This window comes from Dendrobates tinctorius, unplaced genomic scaffold (assembly GCF_039654945.1).
Source record: "Dendrobates tinctorius isolate UK_male_01 unplaced genomic scaffold, ASM3965494v1 ptg000117l, whole genome shotgun sequence".
Lineage (NCBI taxonomy): Eukaryota > Metazoa > Chordata > Amphibia > Anura > Dendrobatidae > Dendrobates > Dendrobates tinctorius.
Genome location: NW_027361785.1, coordinates 13,209,067 through 13,232,917, shown reverse-complemented (window position 1 = coordinate 13,232,917; position 23,851 = coordinate 13,209,067). Strand labels below are relative to the sequence as shown.

General features: G+C 41.0%; 1 protein-coding gene across 1 annotated transcript in view; it reads right to left on the bottom strand.

Moving 5' to 3' along the window:
- Positions 1-3,264: 3,264 nt before the first annotated feature.
- The window catches only part of RABEP1 (rabaptin, RAB GTPase binding effector protein 1), a 122,092-nt gene continuing 101,505 nt past the window's right edge, over positions 3,265-23,851 (bottom strand). Inside the window, exons 17-18 of the mRNA XM_073590566.1 lie at positions 5,356-5,472; positions 3,265-3,641 (exon numbers count right to left, since the gene is read on the bottom strand). Of these exons, the coding sequence (XP_073446667.1) occupies positions 3,540-3,641; positions 5,356-5,472 (219 nt within the window). The 3' untranslated portion in view covers positions 3,265-3,539. The remainder of the gene's footprint in view (positions 3,642-5,355; positions 5,473-23,851) is intronic.

The window sequence follows — 23,851 nt, the reverse complement described above, 5'->3', positions numbered from 1 at the left end:
AATCCCCTATTAATAAATGTAAAGTTAAATTTGTTAATTTTTTTTTTCTTAAATGCATATATTTTTTGCAATTTAGTTGCATTCAACATATTGCATCGTTTAATTTTTTAGGCTTTTTTTTCTCTGCAAGCTCAACATTGATGTGGTCTGTGGTCACAAATCAAATCGAGAGCTCAAGAAAAGACAGGCAAAAAAGTTAAACTCTCCCTTTGGACCTACAACATTTTTAATAAAACAATTTTCAAAAATAGTTTTATCCAAAAATACGTGTTTAAGCCCCAAAAAAAGTGTCCTCAAAAGCAAGACAATCCCTTTATTTTATACAATGCTGGGAAAGTTATTGCAAAGCAGTATAATGCTACGGCTGTGGTGTAGAGTGGGAAAATCAAGTGACATTTTTACCCATAGCTTATTTTCCAGTGTTGGCTGCTTTGGCTAAGGGTTTATTATTACGGCTCATACAGACATCTTTTTTTTTTCCATATGCAAAAAAAAAAAAAAGTTTTCAGTGATTTTCCTCATTTTTTTCTCATATATGGGGGAAAAAAAATCTCTATGATCGCCTAGTAGAACGGTTCGTGAAAAACAGACAACACTCTGATGCCTTCTGGATGATTTTTTGGGATGGACCCACAGACTTGTATTGCAGAGTTTGATCTGACAATGACAAATATTGACCACTTGCAATTCATCATGGACGTGTGAACAGCCCTATAGACCCATCTACCAAAATACCTGTTGTTTCGAATGCAATTTTTTTCTAATAATCATGTCTCTTTGCATCATTTTTTTTAAAGGCATTTTTGACGTTTTAGTAAAAGGCTTACAGTAATAAAGACTTTGGACAAATTACAGTATGTTGCTGTCCCAATTACATTATAGAAATTTTGAATTTTGCAATAATTGATTCAAGGACCAGAAATAAATCCAGCACACTATGAACAAAACAGTCCATTTTTCATGAACAAGATAAAAATTACTGAAATGTGAAACTGGCCTTATGAACACAATTAATGCTTGACACCTGCAGCATTGCAGTACTGAATATTGGGGCTCTAAGGTAGTATGAAAATCAGCACCGGTATCATCACAGGCTCAGCAAGATGCTACTGTCCCCCACCCCTGGGCTGGTTACTGACTAGTGTTTTTTACAGTCTGTAGTGATGAGCGAACGTGCTTGGATAAGCGCTATCCAAGCACGCTCAGGTGCTAACCAAGTTTCTTTGGCGTGCTCAAAAATATGTTTGAGTCCCTACGGCTGTTTGACAGTCGCAACACATGCAAAGATTGATTGTTTGCTAGGCAATCCCTGCATGTATTGTGGCTGTCAGAACAGCAGTGAGGACTTGAACATATTTTTTGAGAGCAGCAAAGACACTCATCACCCGAGCATGCTCGGATAACACCTTAACCAAGCACGTGCACTCATCACTAATAGTCAGCCATACAACACAGAATGATTAATTACACGTAAGTAAATCACCAGTGAGAAAAAATATCAGGAAACTACCACTAATATTCTAAGGAATAGGAGTTCTAAAAATGGAATCTTGGGAGTCAGAAGCAGTATGAGATGCCCTCAAGCTGTTAATGAGGACAATGGTGAAGTAATGGAGAAGCCTCTCAAATGCAAAGTAAGAGGAAATCCACCATTTATGAAACTCTGGCTGGAAGGGATCACTGGACCATTTAACTAATAACTGTCTTAAAGCTAGTTAGCAAGCCATTTTAGTTCCATCCTCGCCATTCAACAAAAGGTTTGCTGCTTAACAAACAAGCACTTTTTGTAGTCCCCTGATTGAAAGTGCAGGGAGCCATCCAATGGGAATAGTGCACTGATTACTAGTGACATTAGGGGTGCCCAACTACCAAGAGGATTAATGGGCGATAGAGCTCCCATCTTTGCCTGGTTATGTGCTACCTGCACAAGAACCTAATGGCTTTGATGTTATCTCCATTGTGTGAGTGGTAGTAGCATTAGGAATGTATTAGAAGATTTGCAATTTATAAATATATACTTGTAAACTGTTACTGAAAGGTCAAACTATTGTTTCACAAAAAAAAAATATAAAATTATTTTAATTACTGCTGTACAATCACATAAAATAATCTAACGGAACGACTATGGAATGCAGTTACTGAAATAGTGTTTCTATAGCGGACTTCACATATCCGGCATCCACTTTCCAAACACAGAGCACAATGTTCAGGATGGCCAAAGGTCTCCTGAACCCAACTCCACAACTTAGGAATATATGAGGTTGTTGAGTTCAGCTCAGGAGACCTGAAGCCTGTCTGGACAACGCTGTCAATACACAAACTGTGAATGTTACAAATGGAAGCTGTCCGAGGGTGTAAAAAAGAAAAAAAAATTAGAATCTGAAGAACTGGTAATAACTGTCTCTATGTAAACTATGATTGTATACGGGGTTACTTTTTCCACTACTAGGACTAGCCCTAATTTAATAGGTGCGTCTTGTTGATAGATTCTCTCCTGCTAAAGTAAAACTGCAAGATTATACAGCATCCATACGCGAGTGAAATTAACCCTTTCTACAGATAAATGCAAGTATGACATGAGCATTTATATATGATGTAAAAAAAAAAAAACAAACATGACATGCAACAGACAGAATCACTGTTACCGCTGTACAAATTAAACCGGCAGTGCATGCTGCAATATACAGAAATAAACTCTGTTTTCATGTCTATATACTGCACAGCAGAATTATTGACAGACCACACCGCTGCTCGTTATGTTACGAGTCCTTTACGAAAGAAAAAAAAACCCCAGACAATTGCATCAGTATTGCTAATGTTCTTCATATGCGAATGATCAATGTTTACTGCAGCTGCATCTAGACAACAGAACCGTGAAATGACATTCCGACTTCCAGCCATACAGAAATGAGAACCAATATACCACTTTATGTTCAGAGTTTCTGCGTTTGGATTAATCATTGGGTCAAGCTCTGTTTGCACCAGATACAAAGATGTCCAATATGGGTAAAAGTAACAACTGGATTTATGTTCATAGAGTAGATTCCAAAATTTCCATAATGTTATAATCCTAAAAGTAAAATAATTCAAACAGAAGGGCTTTGTACAAAAGAAAAGGACCAAATTATAATGTGCATGATAGATCTGTCAAATAACTATACTTGTGAGAAAGCGAATGGGACAAGTAGAATGGTTTATGTAAAGGCCGTCACAAGGTCCTCCTCACGTTATTTTGCTTTTGTTACTTAAAATGAAAAGAAAAGACAAAATACACATACTTTTATTATTATTATTGTAGGGACAGCACTGTTTAGTAAAGAGTAAGCAAAAAGTTTCATTAGTGTTCCTCATGGAAAGATTTTGCTCCTAGCTTTCAGGACACCTACCTGCATAATGATTTATTCCCTTATACAGTGCTCTTATTCACATACAGCCATGTCCTCTGATCTGGGATAAGAGTTAAATAATTAATTGTTACTATAAAGATGAGTTTTACAAAAAACTCAGCTGCAACCAGAGATGAGTGTGACACAGCAATGTCATGTCTCAGGAAGCTGATTAATGTCAGTCAATTTTGTATCGTTCAGGATAGCTCGGATTGCCTCTATTGACTCCGTTTGCCGAATGCGTTCCAACTGCACCTGAAAAAACAAAACATAAATTTACTGTTTTGTGTGGCCACCCACATAATACTTATAAAACATACATACAACAATTCAATCTTTTAAAATACCAATAAACATAATTTAATGGTCTTGTCAGGAGTTCAAGGATTATCTTTCCTATGTAGCTGCTGACAAACAGTGAGGGAGTATGCTTGTTACTCGAGAATTCCAAGCATGCTCAGGGTCTTCTCCGAGTAGCTTGGGTGTGCTCGGAGATTTAGTTTGTGTGGCCGCAGCTGCATGATTTGTGGCTGCTAGACAGCCTGAATACATGTGGTGATTTCCTAACAAACAGGCATTTCCTCACATGTATTCAGGCTGTCTAGCAGCCACAAATCATGCAGCTGCGGACACACAAACTAAATCTCCGAGCACGACCAAACTACTCGGAGACCACCCGAGCATGCTCAGAATTCTCGAGTAACGAGTATACTCGCTCATCACTATTAATTTTGCATAGCTAGTGCTGGCTTTTCACTTTGCTCCATTAGGGCGGAGCAGTGATCTGTGATTACAGATGACATAGAGGAAGTGTGAAGTGGTCTGAGACAGACCCCCTGTCACCTCATTGGTTCATTCTTCTGGGTTCTCCCTCTGGCTTTGCTTTCTCCGATTGACTGCTATGTATAAACACTGTATTACCAGGGGCAATTTATAATCTTCTGCTCTTGCTGTGCTTGAAAGTACAAATTGATAGATTTCACACCATCTCAGCAAGGATTCCAGTCACTTTTACATGAACTATGACACAATCAATAAGATTTAAAAAAAAAAAAAAAAAAAAAAAATTGCTAAATATTAAAACTCCAACTTTAAAAGGGTTTTTTCTCACGAAGACAACCCCTGTACGTATGCCCTATCAGGGAATTTAGACATGACAGAAGAAGTCCAGCTCGGGGTCATCTCCAAGAACAAGTCTTTTCTGGTGGACACAAATTGTCGTGTATAGTAATCCATCAGCTGATCTTCCAGCACTTTCTCATGAGACAACTCATTTAATGAACATATAGGTTGGGGATACATCTCTTTTGATCTTTTAATAATAATTTTTGAAATATATTTGAGGATTTTATCTATTTTTGGGACTCGCCAAAATTTATTTTCTATGATAAGCCGCAAGTCACGACTATTGGCTGGAGACCCACTACTTTGTAAGACGAACTGAATCATAATATAGGACATGGTGAGGCTATCTTTCTGTTTAATTTAATGAACATCAACTATATACTTTGCTAAAGTAAAATCTAACATCTTTTTAACTTATTTCCGCATATGCGGCCCGGTAGTTTGCACCAAGTAGAATTAAAGGGATTGTCCAGTTTAAATTTTACTCCATCGGCTTCTTGTACAAAAAAATAACAAATACATGTGTGCAATCACATTGCAGCTCAAGGCAGCAGTGGTGACTGTGACAAAATGTAAGCACTTCATCTATTCACTGACTTTAGAGGTCAATGAAAGGTAGATGACACAAGACTTAAAGACTTTGTAATTCTAATCAATACAGTATGAAGTATGTCTCTGAAGCTAACTTGTTATCAATAGATTCTAAGAAATACAATTGTGGCAAATGTATTCAGAGGACGCATGCTGTATAACACAACACAATTTACACCAAAAATCTTTGAAATAGAAGACTAAATGAATATACAGTTTCCAACAATATATAATAACGTTCATGTGTTATCACCTGCAGAGTTTGTGACAACTTCACAAAGTCTCTCTGCACCTGCTCACTAACATCCAGTTCTGTTTGTAGCCGCTGTGCTTTGTTCTTTTCTTCAAAGAGCAAATGTTCAAGACTTGTCTAAAAAACAGGAACAAAAATATCTATTCAGCTGCTTAAACATTTTAATCATTAGATATTAACATGCTACTAATATGTAAAAGTGGTTCAAGTTCCAGGGTTGCCTATATCTATATATAATTAACAATTGCTCGGTACAGGTCTGTTTCTTGCAAAGATAAGTGGGCTTGCGGCCTGATTTATTAAGGGGGACATACAAACCAGTCTTAGTGAAGGCATTTTGGAGTAGGATGGTACAAAGCACCTTCTCATCTGGTGTGCACCTCACCATAAATACTACTCCAGTTACTGTCTGGAGTAACATTTTGACACTCTATCCCCTTCCCATATCTCTTCTCTAGCTTGGCCCATTTTGGAGGAGCTCATTTAAATTGTTTTGGAAACGCCAAAAGTCGCTAACTCCTTCCGCAATTCTGTGTTGCGCAAATGACAATTACCAAAAAATAGGCATTAGACCTACTGGTAATTAGGTTTCCAGGAGTCCATCCTGACAGCACCAGGGAGGACGTCCCTCGCCTCCTTGCAGGGACAGGAAGAGCACACAAGAGGTTAAAAACAGTCTCCACCCCCATTCCCTCAGTGGTTTTCCAAGTACCACACCGTGGATGATGCAACTGAACATTTTATTTACAGAATCATATTACGACAGATGACAATTATTTCGGGAAGGGAACTATTCGTGCTGTCAGGATGGATTCCTGGAAACATAATTACCGGTAGGTCTAATGCCTATTTTCCAGGACATCCCTCCTGACAGCACCAGGGAGAATACCAAAGTATCCCCTTAGGGTGGGATGACTGCATGGAGAACCAATCTCCCGAAAGCATATAATACATCTAATTTGTAATGTTTACAGAATGTGTCCAACCTGGACCAGGTTGCGGCCCTACAGATTTGGTTTACTGAAGCCCCTGCCCTTTCTGCCCAGGAAACTGATAATGCTCGTGTTTAGTGAGCTTTTAACCCTTCTGGGGGAGGAACCCCCTGAGAGACATAGGCTAAACTAATTAGTGATGTTATCCATCTCACGATGGACGCTTTTGAGGCTTTCCTCCCTTTGTTTTTCCCCCCAAAGAGTAGAAATAGGTTATGGTCCTGTCTCCAACCCTGCGTGGCCTTGATGTAATAAATAACTGCCTGGCGTACGTCTAATTCGTGCAGGGCCCTTTCTGTCATTTGACGGGTTCTCACAAAAGGAAGGCAAAATTATTTCCTGGTTTAAGTTCTGGACTGACGCAACTTTGGGCAAAAAGGTGGGGTCTAGTCTCATGATTATACGATCCTCCCAGATTCGGAGATATGGGTCTCGGATAGATAGCGCCTGTATCTCACTTATCCGTTTCGCGGTGGTGATCGCCACTAAGAATGCTACCTTCATGGTTCGATGTGAAATGGGCATCTCCTGGCTCTGGATAAAGTGATCTAAGCAAAGGGACCGCAGGACAAGACTAAGATCCCATGGGGGGACTGACCTCCTGATTGTGGGATGTAACCTCTGAATTGCCCTGATAAATCTTATTACCCAGGGATGGGAGGCCCAGGGGTAATCAAGAAAGGCGCTTAACGCCGAGAACTGGACCTTCAGCGTGCTAGGCCTAAGTCCTTTACTAAAGACTGCCTGAAGGAAATCTAGTATCTTTGGGATTTCTGGTTTTCCTTCCGCTGAGTCGGGCCTGCCACAATCTAGACAGAATCTTTTCCAAATTTTGTGGTATATCGCAGAAGATACAGGCTTTCTGCTGGCCTGAATAGTCGATATGACCTGGTCTGACAGGCCTCGAGCCCTCAGGATCTGCCGTTCAGGATCCAGGCTGACAGGTGAAGTCTTCCTGGATCTTGGTGAAGAACCGGCCTCTGGTGAATGATGTCTTCCCTCTGTGGAAGCAGAAGTGGTCGATCTTCTGCCATAATCCCCAGGAGTGGAAACCAACTCCTTTTCGGCCAATAACGTGCTATCAGCTGCCTGATCCTCCTGAATCTTCCTGAGGATGGCTGGAATGAGAGCTATCGGGGGAAATGCGTATGAGAGAGTGCCCCCACTTCTGGCTTAGGGCGTCTACCCCTTCTGGATTGTCCAGCGGATTCAGAGAGAAAAACCTGTACGTCTTGGTATTCTTTCTGGTTGCGAAGAGGTCTATGTGTGGACTTCCCCAGCGCTGGCATAGGTTTTGGAAAATCTCTGTGTTCAGCTCCCACTCTGTGGGACAGATCTTCTGTCTGCTTAAATAATCTGCCACTGTATTTTGTGATCCTTCGAGATGGATGGCTGTTACTGACAGAACCGTATTTTCTGCCCAGGAAAAAAATCTTTTTTGCCAGGTCGTGGAGTGCCCAATGCCTTGTTCCTCCTTGATGCCGGAGGAAGGATACCGCCGTCACATTGTCCGATAGAATCTTGACGTGTTGTTTTTGTAGTCGGTCCTGATTTCTTCTTAGGGCCTCCCATGTGGCGTAATGTTCCTTGTAGTTTTTAGGAAGTGGACCGCATGTTTGCCAGCCATTCTCCCTGAAGAATTCTGCCTTCTAGATGAGCCCCCCAGCCCCATTTGCTGGCGTCTGTAGTGATTATGACGCATGGAGAGGTGATCCAGGGGACACCTTTCCTTAGGTTTTGTCGCTGCATTCACCACACCAGGGATCTTTTTACTGCTGGAGACAAGGCCATTTTCTTGTCTAGGGAGATCTGGTGACGATCCCAGGCGGCAAGTACTTCTTTTTGAAGGGTTCTCGAATTGAACTGTGCCCATCGGACACAAGGGATGCAGGGATGTCATGGGGCCCAGAGCGCGCATTGCTACTCTGATGGAAATGCGGCCTTTTTGAAGTTCCTTCATGCTGTCTCGTATCTTTGTCTGTTTTTCTGGTGGTAAGAAGGAAGTTCTGCTTCTGGAGTCCAGTAGTACTCCCAAAATTTTTTTTTTCTTTTTCTAGTACTAGGCCCGATTTTTCTTTGTTTATGATCCAGCCCAGGAACTCTAGAACCTCTATTGTCTTCTCCTTGTGCCGCCGCAGTTCCTCTGTTGATCTCGCTACCAGGAGGAAGTCGTCTAGGTATGGAATGATGATTATTCCCCGATTTCATAGGAATGCCACCACTTCCGCGATTAGCTTCGTAAAGACTCGAGGCCAGACCAAATGGAAGACACTGAAATTGAAAGTGGCAGGTCCGATTCTGAAGTCTTACTGCAAACCTCAGGAATCTCTGTGACATTGGGTGAATTGGTACCTGATGGTAGGCATTTTTCAGGTCCAGGGTACACATCAGGGCATTCTTGTCTATCAGATGGACTGTGGATCTGATTGACTCCATTCGGAATTTTTTGTACGTTACCCAGGCATTTAAGGGTTTCAGGTTTATAATGGTACGGGATTCTACGGATGGCTTTGCGATGGAAAATAGGGACGAATAGTGGCACGCCCCAATTTCTGCCCAGGGAACCGGAATTATCACACCAGAGTTTGCCAGTTCTGTATGCAGATGACACTCAAATCTACCTCTCTGGCCCAGATGTCACCTCTCTGCTGTCCAGAGTCCCGGAGTGTCTATCAGCCATATCCTCCTTTTTCACCTCTCGCTTCTTAAAACTCAATGTAGACAAAACTGAACTCATTATCTTTCCTCCATCTCACGTATCTTCCCAACCCGATCTATCTATTATGGTAAAAGGCATCACGCTCTCTCCCCGCACCTGAAATTCGCTGCCTTGGGGTAACTCTCGACTCTGCCCTGTCCTTCAAACCACACGTCCAAACTCTTGCCACCTTCTGTCGCCTCCAACTCAAAAATATTTCCAGAATTCGTCCCTTCCTCAGCCCTCAATCTACTAAAACTCTTGTACATGCCCTCATCATCTCCCGCCTTGACTACTGCAACACTCTCCTATGTGGCCTCCCTGCTAAATCTCTTGCACCACTCCAGTCTGTCCTCAATTCTGCTGCCCGACTAATCCACCTCTCTCCTCGCTACTCCCCCGTCTCTCCCCTCTGCATATCCCTCCATTGGCTCCCAATTCCCCAACGAATCCAGTTCAAACTACTAACACTGACCTACAAAGCCATCCACAACCTCTCCCCCCTCCCTATATCTCTGAACTAATTTCCCAATATCTTCCCTTACGTAGACCTCCTACTCTCCTCCACACTTATTTGTTCCTCACACAACCGCTTCCAAGATTTCTCCTGAATATCCCCTATCCTCTGGAATTACATGCCTCAACACGTCCGATTATACACCACCCTCGGATCCTTCAAACGGAACCTGAAAACCCATCTTTTCAGGAAAGCTTACAGCCTGCAATAACCATTCTGCCGCCTCACCACCACCAGAGCTGCTATACCCCCAACCTTCTGTCTCTTCCCCATTATCCCGCAGAATGTAAGCCCGCAAGGACAGGGTCCTCTCCCCTTTGTACCAGTCTGTCATTGTAAATTTGTTTACTGTTAACGATATCTATAACTTTGTATGTAACCCCCCTTCTCATGTACAGCACCATGGAATTAATGGCGCTATATAAATAAATAATAATAACAACAACTACACACCCAAAAGACAACTAGCGCACACCCATTATCAGTAACGGGAGGGTGCGGGGGGAAATATAAGTGTGCTGTCATGGGTCCATTACCAGTAATTAATTATGTGTTTTTCTTTCACCCATGACAGCACAAAGAGATTTACAGAGAAATCACCACCTGTATAACTCTTTTCCCAAAGAACAAATCAACAGAAGAGGACAAATCAAATCTATAGTGCTTACAAAATGTGGAAGGAGAGGAGCATGTTGCCCCTTACATATCTGATCAATAGACAAGTCTGCCTTATCTGCCCAGGAGGTTGCAATGGCCAGGGTAGAATGAGACCTGGCTGCACTGGGGCTGTCCTATCACTTGAGGAATGTGCTAACCTAATGGAATAGCTAATCAACCTGGCTAAATTACTTCTTGAAGCTTTCAGACCTTTCCTAGGTCTCTGGAAGGAAACTAATAATGACTCGCTTTTCCTTCAAGATTTGTGGCCAAGATAGAATTTAGCAAGCATCCCCTGACATCCAGGGTGTGGAACTTTTCTTCCCTATGATTTCGGTGGTTAGGGCATAAGGAAGGAAATATGATATCCTGACTCCTATGGAACTCAGTAGTTATTTTAGGAAGGTAAGCTGGGTCTTGTTTCAAAATAACCCTATCCTTCAGGACTTGTATAAAAGGAGCACTATCCGACAAGGTCTGAATATCGCTAACTATACGAGCTGAAGTTAGAGCAACCAGAATGACAGTTTTCAATGTAAGGTTTCTGACTGATAGCGAATCTACCAGTTCAAAAGGGGAGCTGGTGAGTGCCACCAGCACCAAGTTTAGTACCCCCAAGGTGGTACCTTTGGACACACACTTTATTCAACCTTGCTTTCCCTTTGTTACCTGCCAGATCATGATTATATAAAGCCCTTAAAGCATAAATCTGAACTTTAAGAGTGCTAGTAGATAACCCTCATTGTAGACCCTTTTGTAGAAACTCTAAGATAGGTTTAACTTCGTCTCCTAGTCTTACCAATGAGCTGGTTAGGAATTTCTTCCAGGTTCTATCATAGATTGTTACCGGTTTTCTACTTTGGAGTAAGGTGCAGACCAGATCTGGTGAAAACCCCGCTATTTAAAAAAAAAAAAAAAAAAAAGAAGGGACCTCAAGTTCACCTGGAGATGCTAATCTGGACCCTGGATGAACCGATTTGAGATCTCAGGCAGCAGCCACTACTATCTAGCATAGGCTAGATAGTAGTCCCATCGAAAGGCATCTACCACATGCGGCTCTTCTCTTGGATTCAATGAGCTGAACATCTTTACTTTTCTGATTGTTCGCAATCAGGTCTATATCTGGAAGACCCCAAAACTTCACTATCTGCTTGAATGCTGATGGATTCAGAGCCCCTTCTCCTTGTCTCAGCAAACTACAGGTTAGGATGTCTGTTTTGTTGTTCTCTTTCCCTTTTATTTACAGTGCTGTTAACAAAAATTTGGATTTCCGTTATCTCAAAAAATGTTATCTTTACCGCCATAAAAGAACCAGATTGAGTTCCTCCCTGATGATTGATATAAGCTACGGCCACTCTGCTTTCTGACAGGATGCAAACATGCAGGATCTGTATAGATGAGAGATGTTTCTCCACAGCATACTTCATCGCCAGTAGCTCTTTCATGTTGGCGGAACCCAACCTTTCTCGTCTTGTCAAACAACCTTGAACCAGATGGTCTTCCGAATGTGCATACCCAATCCTCTTGGACTTGCATCTGTAGTTATGATGCTTGAGACAGGACGTTCCCACGTGAAGTCCCCTTGACAGATTCTCTACGCTTAGCCATCAAAAGAAATTTCATTGTAACTGAAGATTCAATCTTCATTCTAAACAGGCAATCCCCACATGTATTCAGGCCGTCTAGCAGCCGGAAATCAAGCAGCTGCGGCGACACAAACGAAATCTCCCAACACGCCCAAAACACCCGAGCATGCTCGGAAAACTCGAGTAACGAGCATACTCGCTCATCACCAATCAGGATATTTTTATATAACCTTTCAGTGTGCAACTGTGCCCGTACATCCTGGAATACAAGATGTCAAAATCCCCAGCAACGACATGGCCTTCCTGAGAGTCATGGTAGGGTTGTCTATCACTTTTCATACCTGCAAAAAATACCCTGTTTGGGAGAGAAGAACAGACAAATCGCGGCGCCCTAAGTGCGTAAACACAATATTGTAGTCTTTAAAGGGTGCACAATTTTATGCACTCACCTGATAGAAGACTAATATAGCTTTAGATTGTGTATCCTCAAAAATCCTTCCTTTTGGGATACTTCTCAGTAGACAGGGCTTGCAGCTTGCCTTGGGTGGATCCAAGTGAAAGAGCCAGGTTCAGGCTCACACAGGATGAGTAAATCAAGAAAGGCACATCCAGCCCATAAACGGCAGCGCTTCCCAGGACTCACATCCAAAGATGATATTTCACATTTTTTTATTTCATAGGTTAAAAAAGAGATACAACGCGTTTCGGATACATTGTATATCCTTCATCAGGTATCATAAAAACAGAGGATTTGTACTGTGTTTTTATGATACCTGATGAAGGATATACACTGTATCCGAAACGCGTTGTCTCTCTTTTTTAACCTATGAAATAAAAAAATGTGAAATATCATCTTTGGATGTGAGTACTGGTAAGCGCTGCCGTTTATGGGCTGGATGTGCCTTTCTTGACTTTTCACACCTGGTATGACATTTTTCTTCTTTTCTACTGAGTCTAAGAAAAAGGCCCAGAAAAATCTGAACTATCAAGGGGATTAGTCTGGACTTTTTCAGGTTCGGAAGCCAGCCTAATTTGGTCAGGGTGGTTCTGACACTCGCTAACTGAGCGTTACAATATTCAACAGATTTGCCCAGATTCAGAAAATAGTCAAAATATGGTATTAGTAGGGTGTTGTGCCCCTGCAGATGAACTGCTACTTCTGCCATAATTTTCATAAAGACCCTTGGGACCACTAACAGACCAAAGGGCAGGGCCATGAGTTGAAAATGCCTGATTTTCCCAACTTTGGGTAGTTCCACTCACAGGAACTTCTGATCTTGTGTATGAATTGGGACATGATGGTATGCATCCTGTAGCTCCAGAACGACCATCTAAACACCATGGAAAAATAAGCTTTATAGTCGACTTTATGAACTCCATCTTGAAAGGTCAGGTTTTCAGGAACATGTTTACATTTGTCAGATTGATGATGGTGCTAAAGGTGCAGTCTGACTTCCTTTTCAAGAGAAGGGGAGAATAGAAACTATATCTTCCTCTACTGGAACTTCTATGAGAACAGATTTTTGTACAAGTTCCAGAACTTCGGTTTCCAGGACTAACTGTTCCCCAGAGGCCTCTGAGGAGTCTTTATCACAAAAGTCTGCAGAGGAACAGCTATAAAATTCAATCTTAGGCCAGGCTGCACTATCTGAAGAATCCAGCCACTCCATGAGATTCTTGCCCAGGCAGGGAAGAAGATTGAAATCCTTCTCTCTACCCAGGGAATGGCATCACTGGGATGATTTTTTGTCTGAGGAGAGACGCCACAAACATGAACCCTCTGTTTTTTCTCTGCCACTCTTTCCATTTGTCTTGTTCTCTAGGTCTCCTCCAGCCATATCTTCTCTTCCGAGATGATCTCTTGTAAGCAGGGATGGACAAATTAGGAAACCCCTTCTTGCAATTTCCGGCTTTGTCTAGGATGTTATCCAGAACAGGGTCAAAACAGATACTCCCCTTCACATGGGATGGAGCAGAGTTTGGTTATCAATTAGATATCTACAGGCCAGCCATAGGGCTCTTCGGGCTGCAATGGAGAGAACTGCTGAAGTGGCTGCCAATGTCACAGAGTCTTCGGAAGTGTCTACTAGGAATGCCACTGCTCCCCGCATCAACGGGATAGTGGTCAGGATGTTTTCTCTTTCCACTTTATCCTTTAGCTGACTATCCAGTTGGTTTAACCAGACCATCATGGACCTAGTGGTACATATCGCTGAAATAGCTGGCTTTAGGGCTATTTCCGAGAAAACCCAGGCACTTCAAGTAATGATCTGCTTTTCTTTTTAAAGGATCTTTAGAAGTATCGTTTCTCCTTGCGGAGATTGATATGCTAGGCATGCCGAGATGAAGAGACTTAAAGCCGTAATGCTCCTCTGGGAAATATGCAAATTGCATAACAAAGTACAAAACAACAAGCATATTCAATCTGTCAACAGTAGACAAGTTATAAATTTTTGAATATATTTCCAATTCCTTTCCCCCACCCCCCTTCCCTCTGTAAAGCACATATACAACTATTTAAATAAAAGTACACAGTAATGCAGCATAGATCTTCTGAGGTCAGCACCTCTCCGCCCAGGGATTCCATATTGTTTCAAAGGTACCAGCCCTTTTCCTTTTAGCGTATATACTCTTTTCTATACCCATAATGTAGTCAGACTGCCTATAGAACTCCCGCATTGTCGGTGATTCTTCACTTATCCAACATCTGGCGATCAGTTTTCACACAATATACAATAATCTAGCTATTGCTAGTTTACGGCAATTCGATACCCCAATCTCCTCTACATACCCCAAAACACATATCAGAGGGTCCCTTTCAATTCTTCAGTTACTGTATATACCCTTCCAATTGCGGCTGTCACTTCCACCCAAAACGTATTTCGTTTTGGACATTGCCATAGCATGTGAACAATCCGAGCCTATTGGTCCGACACCTCTGGCATTCGGAGGTTTGTCTCAACCCGGCCTTGTATAGCCTATCTGGAGTCCTATACACTCTATGGAGCACATATAACTGAGACAGTCTGGCCGGTTCGCTCAGTGATAACTTCGGTATATATTCCATTATTATCAATAAGTATAAAATACCTAACGGTGCTAAGCGCAAGACCTTAGAGTGCACAGCAGCAAGTAATAGGACAAAAAACCACTCAATTTGTCCAGAAACATATAAAATAAAAATATATAGGGTTAACTTGCGCTAAAGTGTACACAGGTTATATGCAAAATATCCAGCTAAAACAAGTACAATGACCCCATGAGAGGGTGAATTACCTTGAATAAACTTTAGTTGGCAAGGGAGGAATTATACCGAGGAAGAGAATCTTCAGGAGTGAATCCAAGGAAAAAGGTCCTTTCCACTGATAATCAGTCGCTCTGAGATAACAGTTGTCTCTGTTGCAAACAAGGGGGTCTAATCTCCCTGCACGCCGCTGTCCCGGCTGGAAACTAGCGTGCGGCTGGAGATATGAAGCGCCGACCTATGCAGCTTACAGACGCTGCATAAGGGGCAAGCCTGCAAGGTCCAAAAACACTGCAGGACCTTGCGTGACGTCACAGTCACGTGACGTGTCACGTGACAGGCAGAGAATAGCTAAGGAGCGCTGTGAGAGCCAAAAACAGGTAGAAATCCTACGCATTACGGAATTCTCGGATTCCTTCTTCAGGGATGGCTCCAGAGAATGTAAGTGCCCCTTATATAGCCAACAGAGACATATCATCACACAATAAAAACGAACAATTCAATCTCACTATTGAGACCATTTGGAATCAGAGTGTCTAATTCAAAAATCCATTTACTTTCGGTCCTGGACATTTGATGAATAAAATTTCCCTTCCTCCAACTCCTCTTAACTACTTGAATGCCGGTAATTATAGTGTTCTTTATAGAACCCCCATGATGTATCAAATAATGATTAGAGAGAGGATGACCTGTAAATTTTTTGCAGATATTACGTAGGTGTTCACTAATCCGGACATTTAATGGACGTATTGTTCTTCCTATATATAATTTGCCGCAGGGACACGTGATGCCATATATCACACCCTTCGTGTCACACGTAATAAAATCATGAATTTGAATCTCTGTAGATTTATTCATGATTGTAAATTGTTTCCTACTGCCTAATTTCCTACAAGGTGCACATTTTCTGCAAGGAAAGAAACCCTTTAACTGCTGCTGTGACTGAAAGTTATCCCCTGTCATTGGTCTGGAGATGGAGGGGGCTATTAAATTCCCCAAGTTATTTGTCCTTCTAAAAACAAATCTTGGGCGTGCTGGCAAAACCGTACCAATAACCTTGTCATTCCTCAGAATTCTCCAGTATCTATTCACAATCTTTTTGAGGATTTGACTATTAGAATTATACTGAGTCACAATGGGAACTTCATCCATAATTGAATTTTCCTTATTTTTTATTTTATGTCTGAGGAGATGTCCCCGTGGTATATTCCCAATACATTCTCTAGTTTCTCACAAAGATTGGATATCGTACCCTTTTTGACCAAACTTATTAATAATGGTATCAGCCTCAGTAATATAGTCTTGTGGCCTGGAACAATTTCTGTGAGCCCGTACAAATTGGTTCTCCCGGAATGTTCAGAAACCAACTCGGAAGGTGACAACTTTCTAGTGAAATATAATTGTTCGAGTCAGTAGGTTTATGGAATAATTTTGTATGAATGGAGTCATCCTCAATGAAAATCCTCAAGTTCAAAAAATTAATTTCCGTAGGACTAGTGGTCGCATTGAATTTTAAAAAATAACAATTTTTATTTAATTCATTAATAAAATCCATAAGAAGGGTGGGGCCCCCCAGACTAAATAAAAAAAACATCGTCTATGAAGCGGTGCCATAGGACCAGATTCGCGCGCAGATTGCCATCAGGGAAGATGGTTTCATGTTCCCACATGCCAACATACAAAGTTGCATAACTGGGCGCGAACCTGGTACCCATTGCAGTCCCCCACTGCTGGGAGTAGTAGTTCGCTCCATACCGAAAATAATTATGAGTGAGTATAAAATCAATACAATCAATAATAAAAGTGATTTGGTCACTAGGTAAAATATTGGCTCTTGACATAAAAAATTCCACAGATTTACATCCCTTTTCATGCTCAATGACCGTATAAAGAGAAGTTATATCGAGAGTCCCCAAGATAAAATGGTCCTTCCATTCTATGGTTTCTAAAATACGTAACACGTGAGTACTATCTTTCAAATACGCCGGTAATGCAGGGACTAACTTCTGTAGATGGCAGTCCACAAATTTAGAAAGATTGGCTGTTAAGCCTCCAATAGCCGATATTATTGGTCTGTCAGGTGGATTAGTTAAACACTTATGGACCTTTGGAATATAGTAAAAATATGGTATCCTAGGATGAGTGGTGTTAATGAAATCAAATTCCTCTTATTTTATATAGCCTTTATCGAGGCCCTGCTTAATTAAATGTTGCATGTCTGCAAGATACTTCTCTGATGGATCACTATCCAACAGTTTGTAAGTGCGTGAGTTCGACAGTATCCTTAGGGACTCTGTCATAATCAGAGGTATTCAAAATTACTATACTACCACCCTTATCTGCTGGTCTTATTGTAATAGCATGATTCTCCTGAAGACGTCTTATAGCTAGTCGTTCTTTACCAGATAGATTGTATTTAAATTTTTTACATCTTTTATCGGATATTTTCCTAATGTCATGAATCACATTATTTTGAAATGCCTCAAAAGCTTCTGAATATTCTTAGATCGGATTAAAATTAGATTTCTTTTTTAAACCTGTATGTTGATAGGGATCTGCCGCTACAGGCATACTCCCAACATCGCTAGAGGCCATTTTCTTTTTCATATAAAATTTCTTAATAGCCAATCTCCTCATAAAGGATTTGATGCCTATAAAAGCCTGAAACTTGTTAAATCCAATGCTATGTGCAAATTTTAGTCCTTTACTCAATAAATCCCTCTCATTGTCATTTAAAATATGGTCTCTGAGATTGAAATTTTTTTGTTCTGAATGGCTTACTTGGTCTTTTGATGGTTGTAGCTTATTCTTTTGTTTGGAGAGTTTCCCGCCCCTACATCCCCTCTGCCGTATTTTCTTTGACCTACGTGAAAAAACGGCAAGTGACTTTGTTTGGTTTTGGGTTTTGATTTCTTCATAAGGGGAATCTTTCTGTTTGTAACTATAGGCTTTTGAGCTAAAACAGTGTCTGAAGTGGAAGGATAATTACCTGTATTAGCGAGTGGAGAGAATCTATTCTGAATGGGGATAGCAGGTACTGGTGTAGATGCGGCTATTACTGTCTCTTGGAGTTGAACATTTTCTATATTCGAGTCTATGCCCTGTGTGTGGACTGTCTCCTGTACATTATTAACATTCATATCGTCCATGCCTGAGGTCAAATGAATCGAGAATCTTTCACTTGAAGTTAAAAAGGAAGAGTTTTCCTGTCCTTGTACTTCATCTAGAGTCACTAATGGGTTAAACGGTCTAGAACAGACGTGACTCTCCTCAATATGGGAGTTAGTGCCCCAAGTAGTGGGATAGTGCAAACGTGTGGAGTGATATTGAAAAACCAGGGGAAGAGTCTTGAGGAGATCATTTGCATATTCCCAGTTCCTTCTGGGATAAGTGAAGAGTCTCCGCGAGCTCAACGATCACTGGGTTTTGGCCGTTGCAGCTGAAAAGAGGAAATCGGAAAAACCGAATTTTGGCTCATCTTACATCGTTTTTAAGAAATCTCAAGATGGAAGAGGCCAGGAGCCATTTGGTGAGCTGCATTTCTTGCTACATGTTCACAGATTTACCTGTGGAAAAGCCAAACTTCACATGCCACAAATGCAAGCTTGTGTCCCTGTTGGAGGAAAAGTTGCAAAATCTCGAAGAGAGGTTAGCTACGTTGAAGATCATTAAGGAAGGTGAAGAGTTCTTGGACAGAGCAGAATTATCTCTTCATGTTACAGAAAGAGAAGAAATTCGAAGTGCACCTGAAGAAACAGAGGAATGGAGACATGTGACCCAGAGAAGCAGGAGGATCAGGAGGCAGTCAGCACCCATACTGCTCAGAAACCAGTACCAGGCTCTCATGCAGGAAAACGATGAAGAAATACATCAGGATAAGACTTTGCCAACAAACAGCAACCTTGTACGCCTTCAGAGTCCTCCTGGATGGAGAAAGAAAAATGTTGTGAAGAAGAAACGGAGAGTGGTGGTCATGGGGGATTCCCTGTTGAGAGGAACAGAGGACGCTATCTGCAGACCGGATATAACTTCAAGAGAAATGTGCTGTCTTCCAGGTGCAAAAATTAAAGATGTGTCTGACAGGATATCAGGACTCTTCAGACCTACAGATGACTACCCATTCCTGCTACTACATGTGGGGACAAATGACACCGCAAGAAACGACCTGGAAACCATCTGCAGAGACTTTGAAGACTTAGGCAAGAAAGTGAAAGAACTGGGAGCGCAGGTGGTCTTCTCTTCCATCCTCCCAGTGGATGGCCATGGAAAAAGGAGGTGGAATAAGATTCTGCAGGTGAACAACTGGCTACGTCGATGGTGCCGTCAGCAACGATTTGGATTTCTGGATCACGGAATTAACTACTTATACGATGGACTACTTGCTAGAGATGGGGTGCACCTTACGAAGACTGGAAAGCATGTATTTGGAAGTCGCCTTGCTACACTTGTAAGGAGAGCTTTAAACTAGAACAACATGGGAAGGGAAGCAAAAGACCAGAAAAAGCCATACACCTGACAAATGATATTGAGAACTCTGCTATTAGAAGTGGAAAGGAAGAACAAAGATGAAAGAATCTAATTAATAAAAATATTGGAGAAAGAGAAACCAATCACAAACTAAAATGTTTCTATACTAATGCACAAAGCATGGGCAACAAACAAGGAGAATTGGAACTACTAACACAGGAATAGAAATATGATGTCATTGGAATCACTGAAACTTGGTGGGATAATACACATGATTGGAATACAAGACTAGAAGGCTACAACTTATTTGCAAGAAACAGACTTGATAAACGAGGAGGAGGTGTCGCATTGTATGTTAGAAACGCGTATATCTGCACAGAGATTGAAGCTTCAGAGACTGGGAGTTCTGTGGAAACTGTTTGGGTAAGAATACAAGGAAAGAACAATGGAAAGGACACCATTGTAGGCATTTACTACAGGCCGCCTGTGCAAGCTGAAGATATGGATGAACTCTTTATGCATCAAATGGCCAAGTTCTCCAAAAAATATGACATAGTTGTCATGGGAGATTTCAACTATCCAGACATTTGTTGGGAATCTCTCTCAGGCAAAACTAACAGGTCAAGGAAATTCTTATCCTCTCTTGCTGACAACTTTATCTTCCAAAAGGTAAGGGAGAAAACAAGGGGAACTGCTACCTTGGATCTAATCCTTATAAACAGGGAGGAAATGGTTGAGGAGGTAAAAGTGGCTGGGACCCTAGGAGGTAGCGACCATGCTATTTTAGAATTTTGGATAACTAGAGGCGGAAGACCTGTGAAGACTCAGACGTCAAGATTAGATTTCAGAAAGGCAGATTTTAAGGGATTCAGAAAGAGAATTGGAGGGATCCAATGGCTGGATATCCTTAAAGACAAAAATGTCCAGGAAGGATGGGAAATCTTGAAAAATGAAATTCTCAAAGCACAGTTAACAATTCCAGAAAGAGGGAAGAATAGGAAGCATTTAAGGAAACCAGGATGGATGAACACAGAACTTAAGCACATGCTAAAAAGGAAGAAAAAAATGTTTATAAAATGGAAAGAGGCAGGCATATCTAAAGAAGAATATAATGCTGTCTGCAGAACCTGCAGGGCACAAATCAGATTATCTAAAGCTGAAAATGAATTGAGGCTTGCAAGAGATGTCAAAAGCAATAATAAAGGATTTTGGGGATATGTCAAAAGTAAAAGAAAAGTCAAAGATGCTATAGGATTTTTACAGGATGAAAATGATGAAATGGTAAGACAGGATGTTGAGAAGGCTGAACTTTTAAATTCCTATTTTGCATCTGTTTTCTCTCAGAAAGGAAATGTAACATCAACTGTTATTCACTGTCCTATTAAGGGAAAAGAAGAATCCAGGATATCTATAAACAGAAAGACAGTGAGGAAACACTTAGCTAACCTAAATGAATTCAAGTCTCCAGGTCCAGATGAATTACACCCCAGAGTACTGAAGGAGATAGCAGAAGAAATTTTTGAACCCCTCTCCATAATCTTTGAAAATTCTTGGAGAACAGGAGAAGTGCCAGAAGACTGGAGAAGAGCAAATGTTGTTCCTATCTTCAAAAAGGGGAAGAAGGTGGACCCAGGCAACTATAGGCCGGTGAGTCTGACTTCTATACCAGGAAAGATCTTTGAACAAATTATTAAACAACATGTATGTCAATACCTGGATAAGAATGAAGTGATTAAACAGAGTCAGCATGGGTTTGTAGCTAATAAGTCATGTCAGACTAACTTAATTTCCTTCTATGACGGTATCACTGATTGGGTGGATCAAGGAAATGCTGTAGATATAGTATATCTTGACTTCAGCAAAGCATTTGACAAAGTCTCTCATACAATCCTTATTGAAAAAATGACTAAGTATGGAATGGACAAGGCAACTGTTAGGTGGATTCATAACTGGCTTAGTGATCGGACCCAAAGAGTGGTCGTAAATGGCTGCACATCCAGTTGGAAGAATGTCTCAAGTGGGGTACCACAGGGCTCTGTCCTGGGCCCTGTATTGTTCAACATCTTTATCAACGATTTAGATGAAGGAATTGAGGGTAAACTGATTAAATTTGCTGATGACACAAAGCTAGGAGGGATAGCTAATACTAGAGAAGAGAGAGAGAGGATTCAAAAAGATTTAAATAAACTGGAGAAGTGGGCAGCAACTAACAGAATGGTTTTTAACAGGGAGAAATGCAAAGTACTACATCTGGGCAATAAAAATGAAAAAAGCATATATAGAATGGGAGGAATAGGGCTAAGTGACAGCACATGTGAAAAAGACTTGGGTATACTAATAGATCACAGACTGAATATGAGTCAACAGTGTGATGCAGCAGCAAAAAAGGCAAATGCAATTCTAGGATGTATTAACAGAAGCATACAGTCTAGATCACGTGAAGTCATTATTTCCCTCTACTCCTCTTTGGTCAGACCTCATCTGGAATATTGTGTCCAGTTTTGGGCACCACATTTTAAAAAAGACATCAACAAACTGGAGCAAGTTCAGAAAAGAGCGACCAGAATGGTGACCGGTCTGCAAACCCTGTCTTATGAGGAAAGGTTGCAGGATTTGGGAATGTTTAGTTTGCAAAAGAGAAGACTGAGAGGAGACTTAATAGCTGTCTACAAATATCTAAAGGGCTGTCACATTGTAGAAGGATCAACTTTATTCTCATTTGCACAAGGAAAGACTAGAAGCAATGGGATGAAACTGAATGGGAGGAGACACAGATTAGATATTAGAAAAAACTTTTTGACAGTTAGAGTGATCAATGAGTGGAATAGGCTGCCACGAGAAGTGGTGAGTTCTCCTTCAATGGAAGTCTTCAAACAGAGGCTGGACAGACATCTGACTGGGATGATTTAGCGAATCCTGCTTTGAGCAGGGGGTTGGACCAGATGGCCCAGGAGGTCCCTTCCAACTCTACGATTCTATGATTCTATGATTGCTAGGATCATTTGATACACAATCCCTCCCAAATTTCTTTTTTTTCCTCTCTACGATTTCCTTTTCTTTTATATGTATCCTTCTGCAAATATTTACTGAAAGATGTAATATTTCGGGATGAGATTCATATGGTTTTATGGCCTCAAATAAGTTGGAAATTTCGTCCCTAATTTTGATTAAACCATCCTTCCTTTTCTTAATGATAAAGGATACTGCTTTTTTGGAATAATCGTGAAACATAGTATTCCACTCAGCCAGAGTGTCACCATCCCCAATATCACCTGAAAGGGATTTATACACAAGTCCTTTAGGAACGGCGTTAATAGAGAGAGAGCCACATTGGAAAGGTATCTCCCACAAATCCCTCATTTCGTTTATAAGGAGCTGCTCTAGTGTCTTTAATGAGTTAATAGCAGGATTTATATCATCTTTATTAGGGGGAACTAATGATTCTTCATATGATGAACAAAAAAATCTTTGAATATTACATATTCTTTTCTTCCTATCGGACCATAAACCAGTCATATTATGGTCTTAAAAGGACAGGCAGTAGAAACGAAAAAAAAGAAAAATCTATATATACATATATAAAAAACTGTTAGAAAGCACTCTTCCTCGGTATAATTCCTCCCTTGCCAACTAAAGTTTATTCAAGGTAATTCGCCCTCTCATGAGGTCATTGTACTTGTTTTAGCTGGATATTTTGCATATAACCTGTGTACACTTTAGCGCAAGTTAACCCTATATATTTTTATTTTATATTCCATTATTGTTTCCCATTTTTCTTCCTCTATGTCCCCTACCTATTTCTCCCATTTCTCTTTTGCTTTAATTGGATATCTTTGTAGGAAGGCAAACACTAGGTCCCTATATATACCTGAAACAACTTTCTCGTTCCCCCTTTTGCACAAACATAGTTTACCAGAATATCCGCCTGAACTTTCATATTAACTGTTTTACTCTGAGTCCTGTAAGCGTGGTGAAACTGCCTGTACTGAAACCCACAAATCTCCGGCAGCCCATAAACCTCCTGTAGTTTTTCAAAAGGTAACAACTCCAGCTCGTCCTGTACCTGGCCAATGTAACATATTCCCAAACCCATCCAAATTTTAAAGTCCCCCATTTTAACAAGCTCCGGTAGATTATAATTTTGCCATATTGGAGAGAAGTCAGTTAGATATTCCACCCCCCTAATCTTCTTAATTTCCTCCCACATCTTATGAATCAGTAAACAAGTGGGGTAGACCAATCCAAATTTCCTAAAGCATCCTGCTTCCAGGCCCTGGATCAGTGGACTCCTATCTAAAACATGGGCCAAGACCCTTTGTGTTGAACCCATATTAT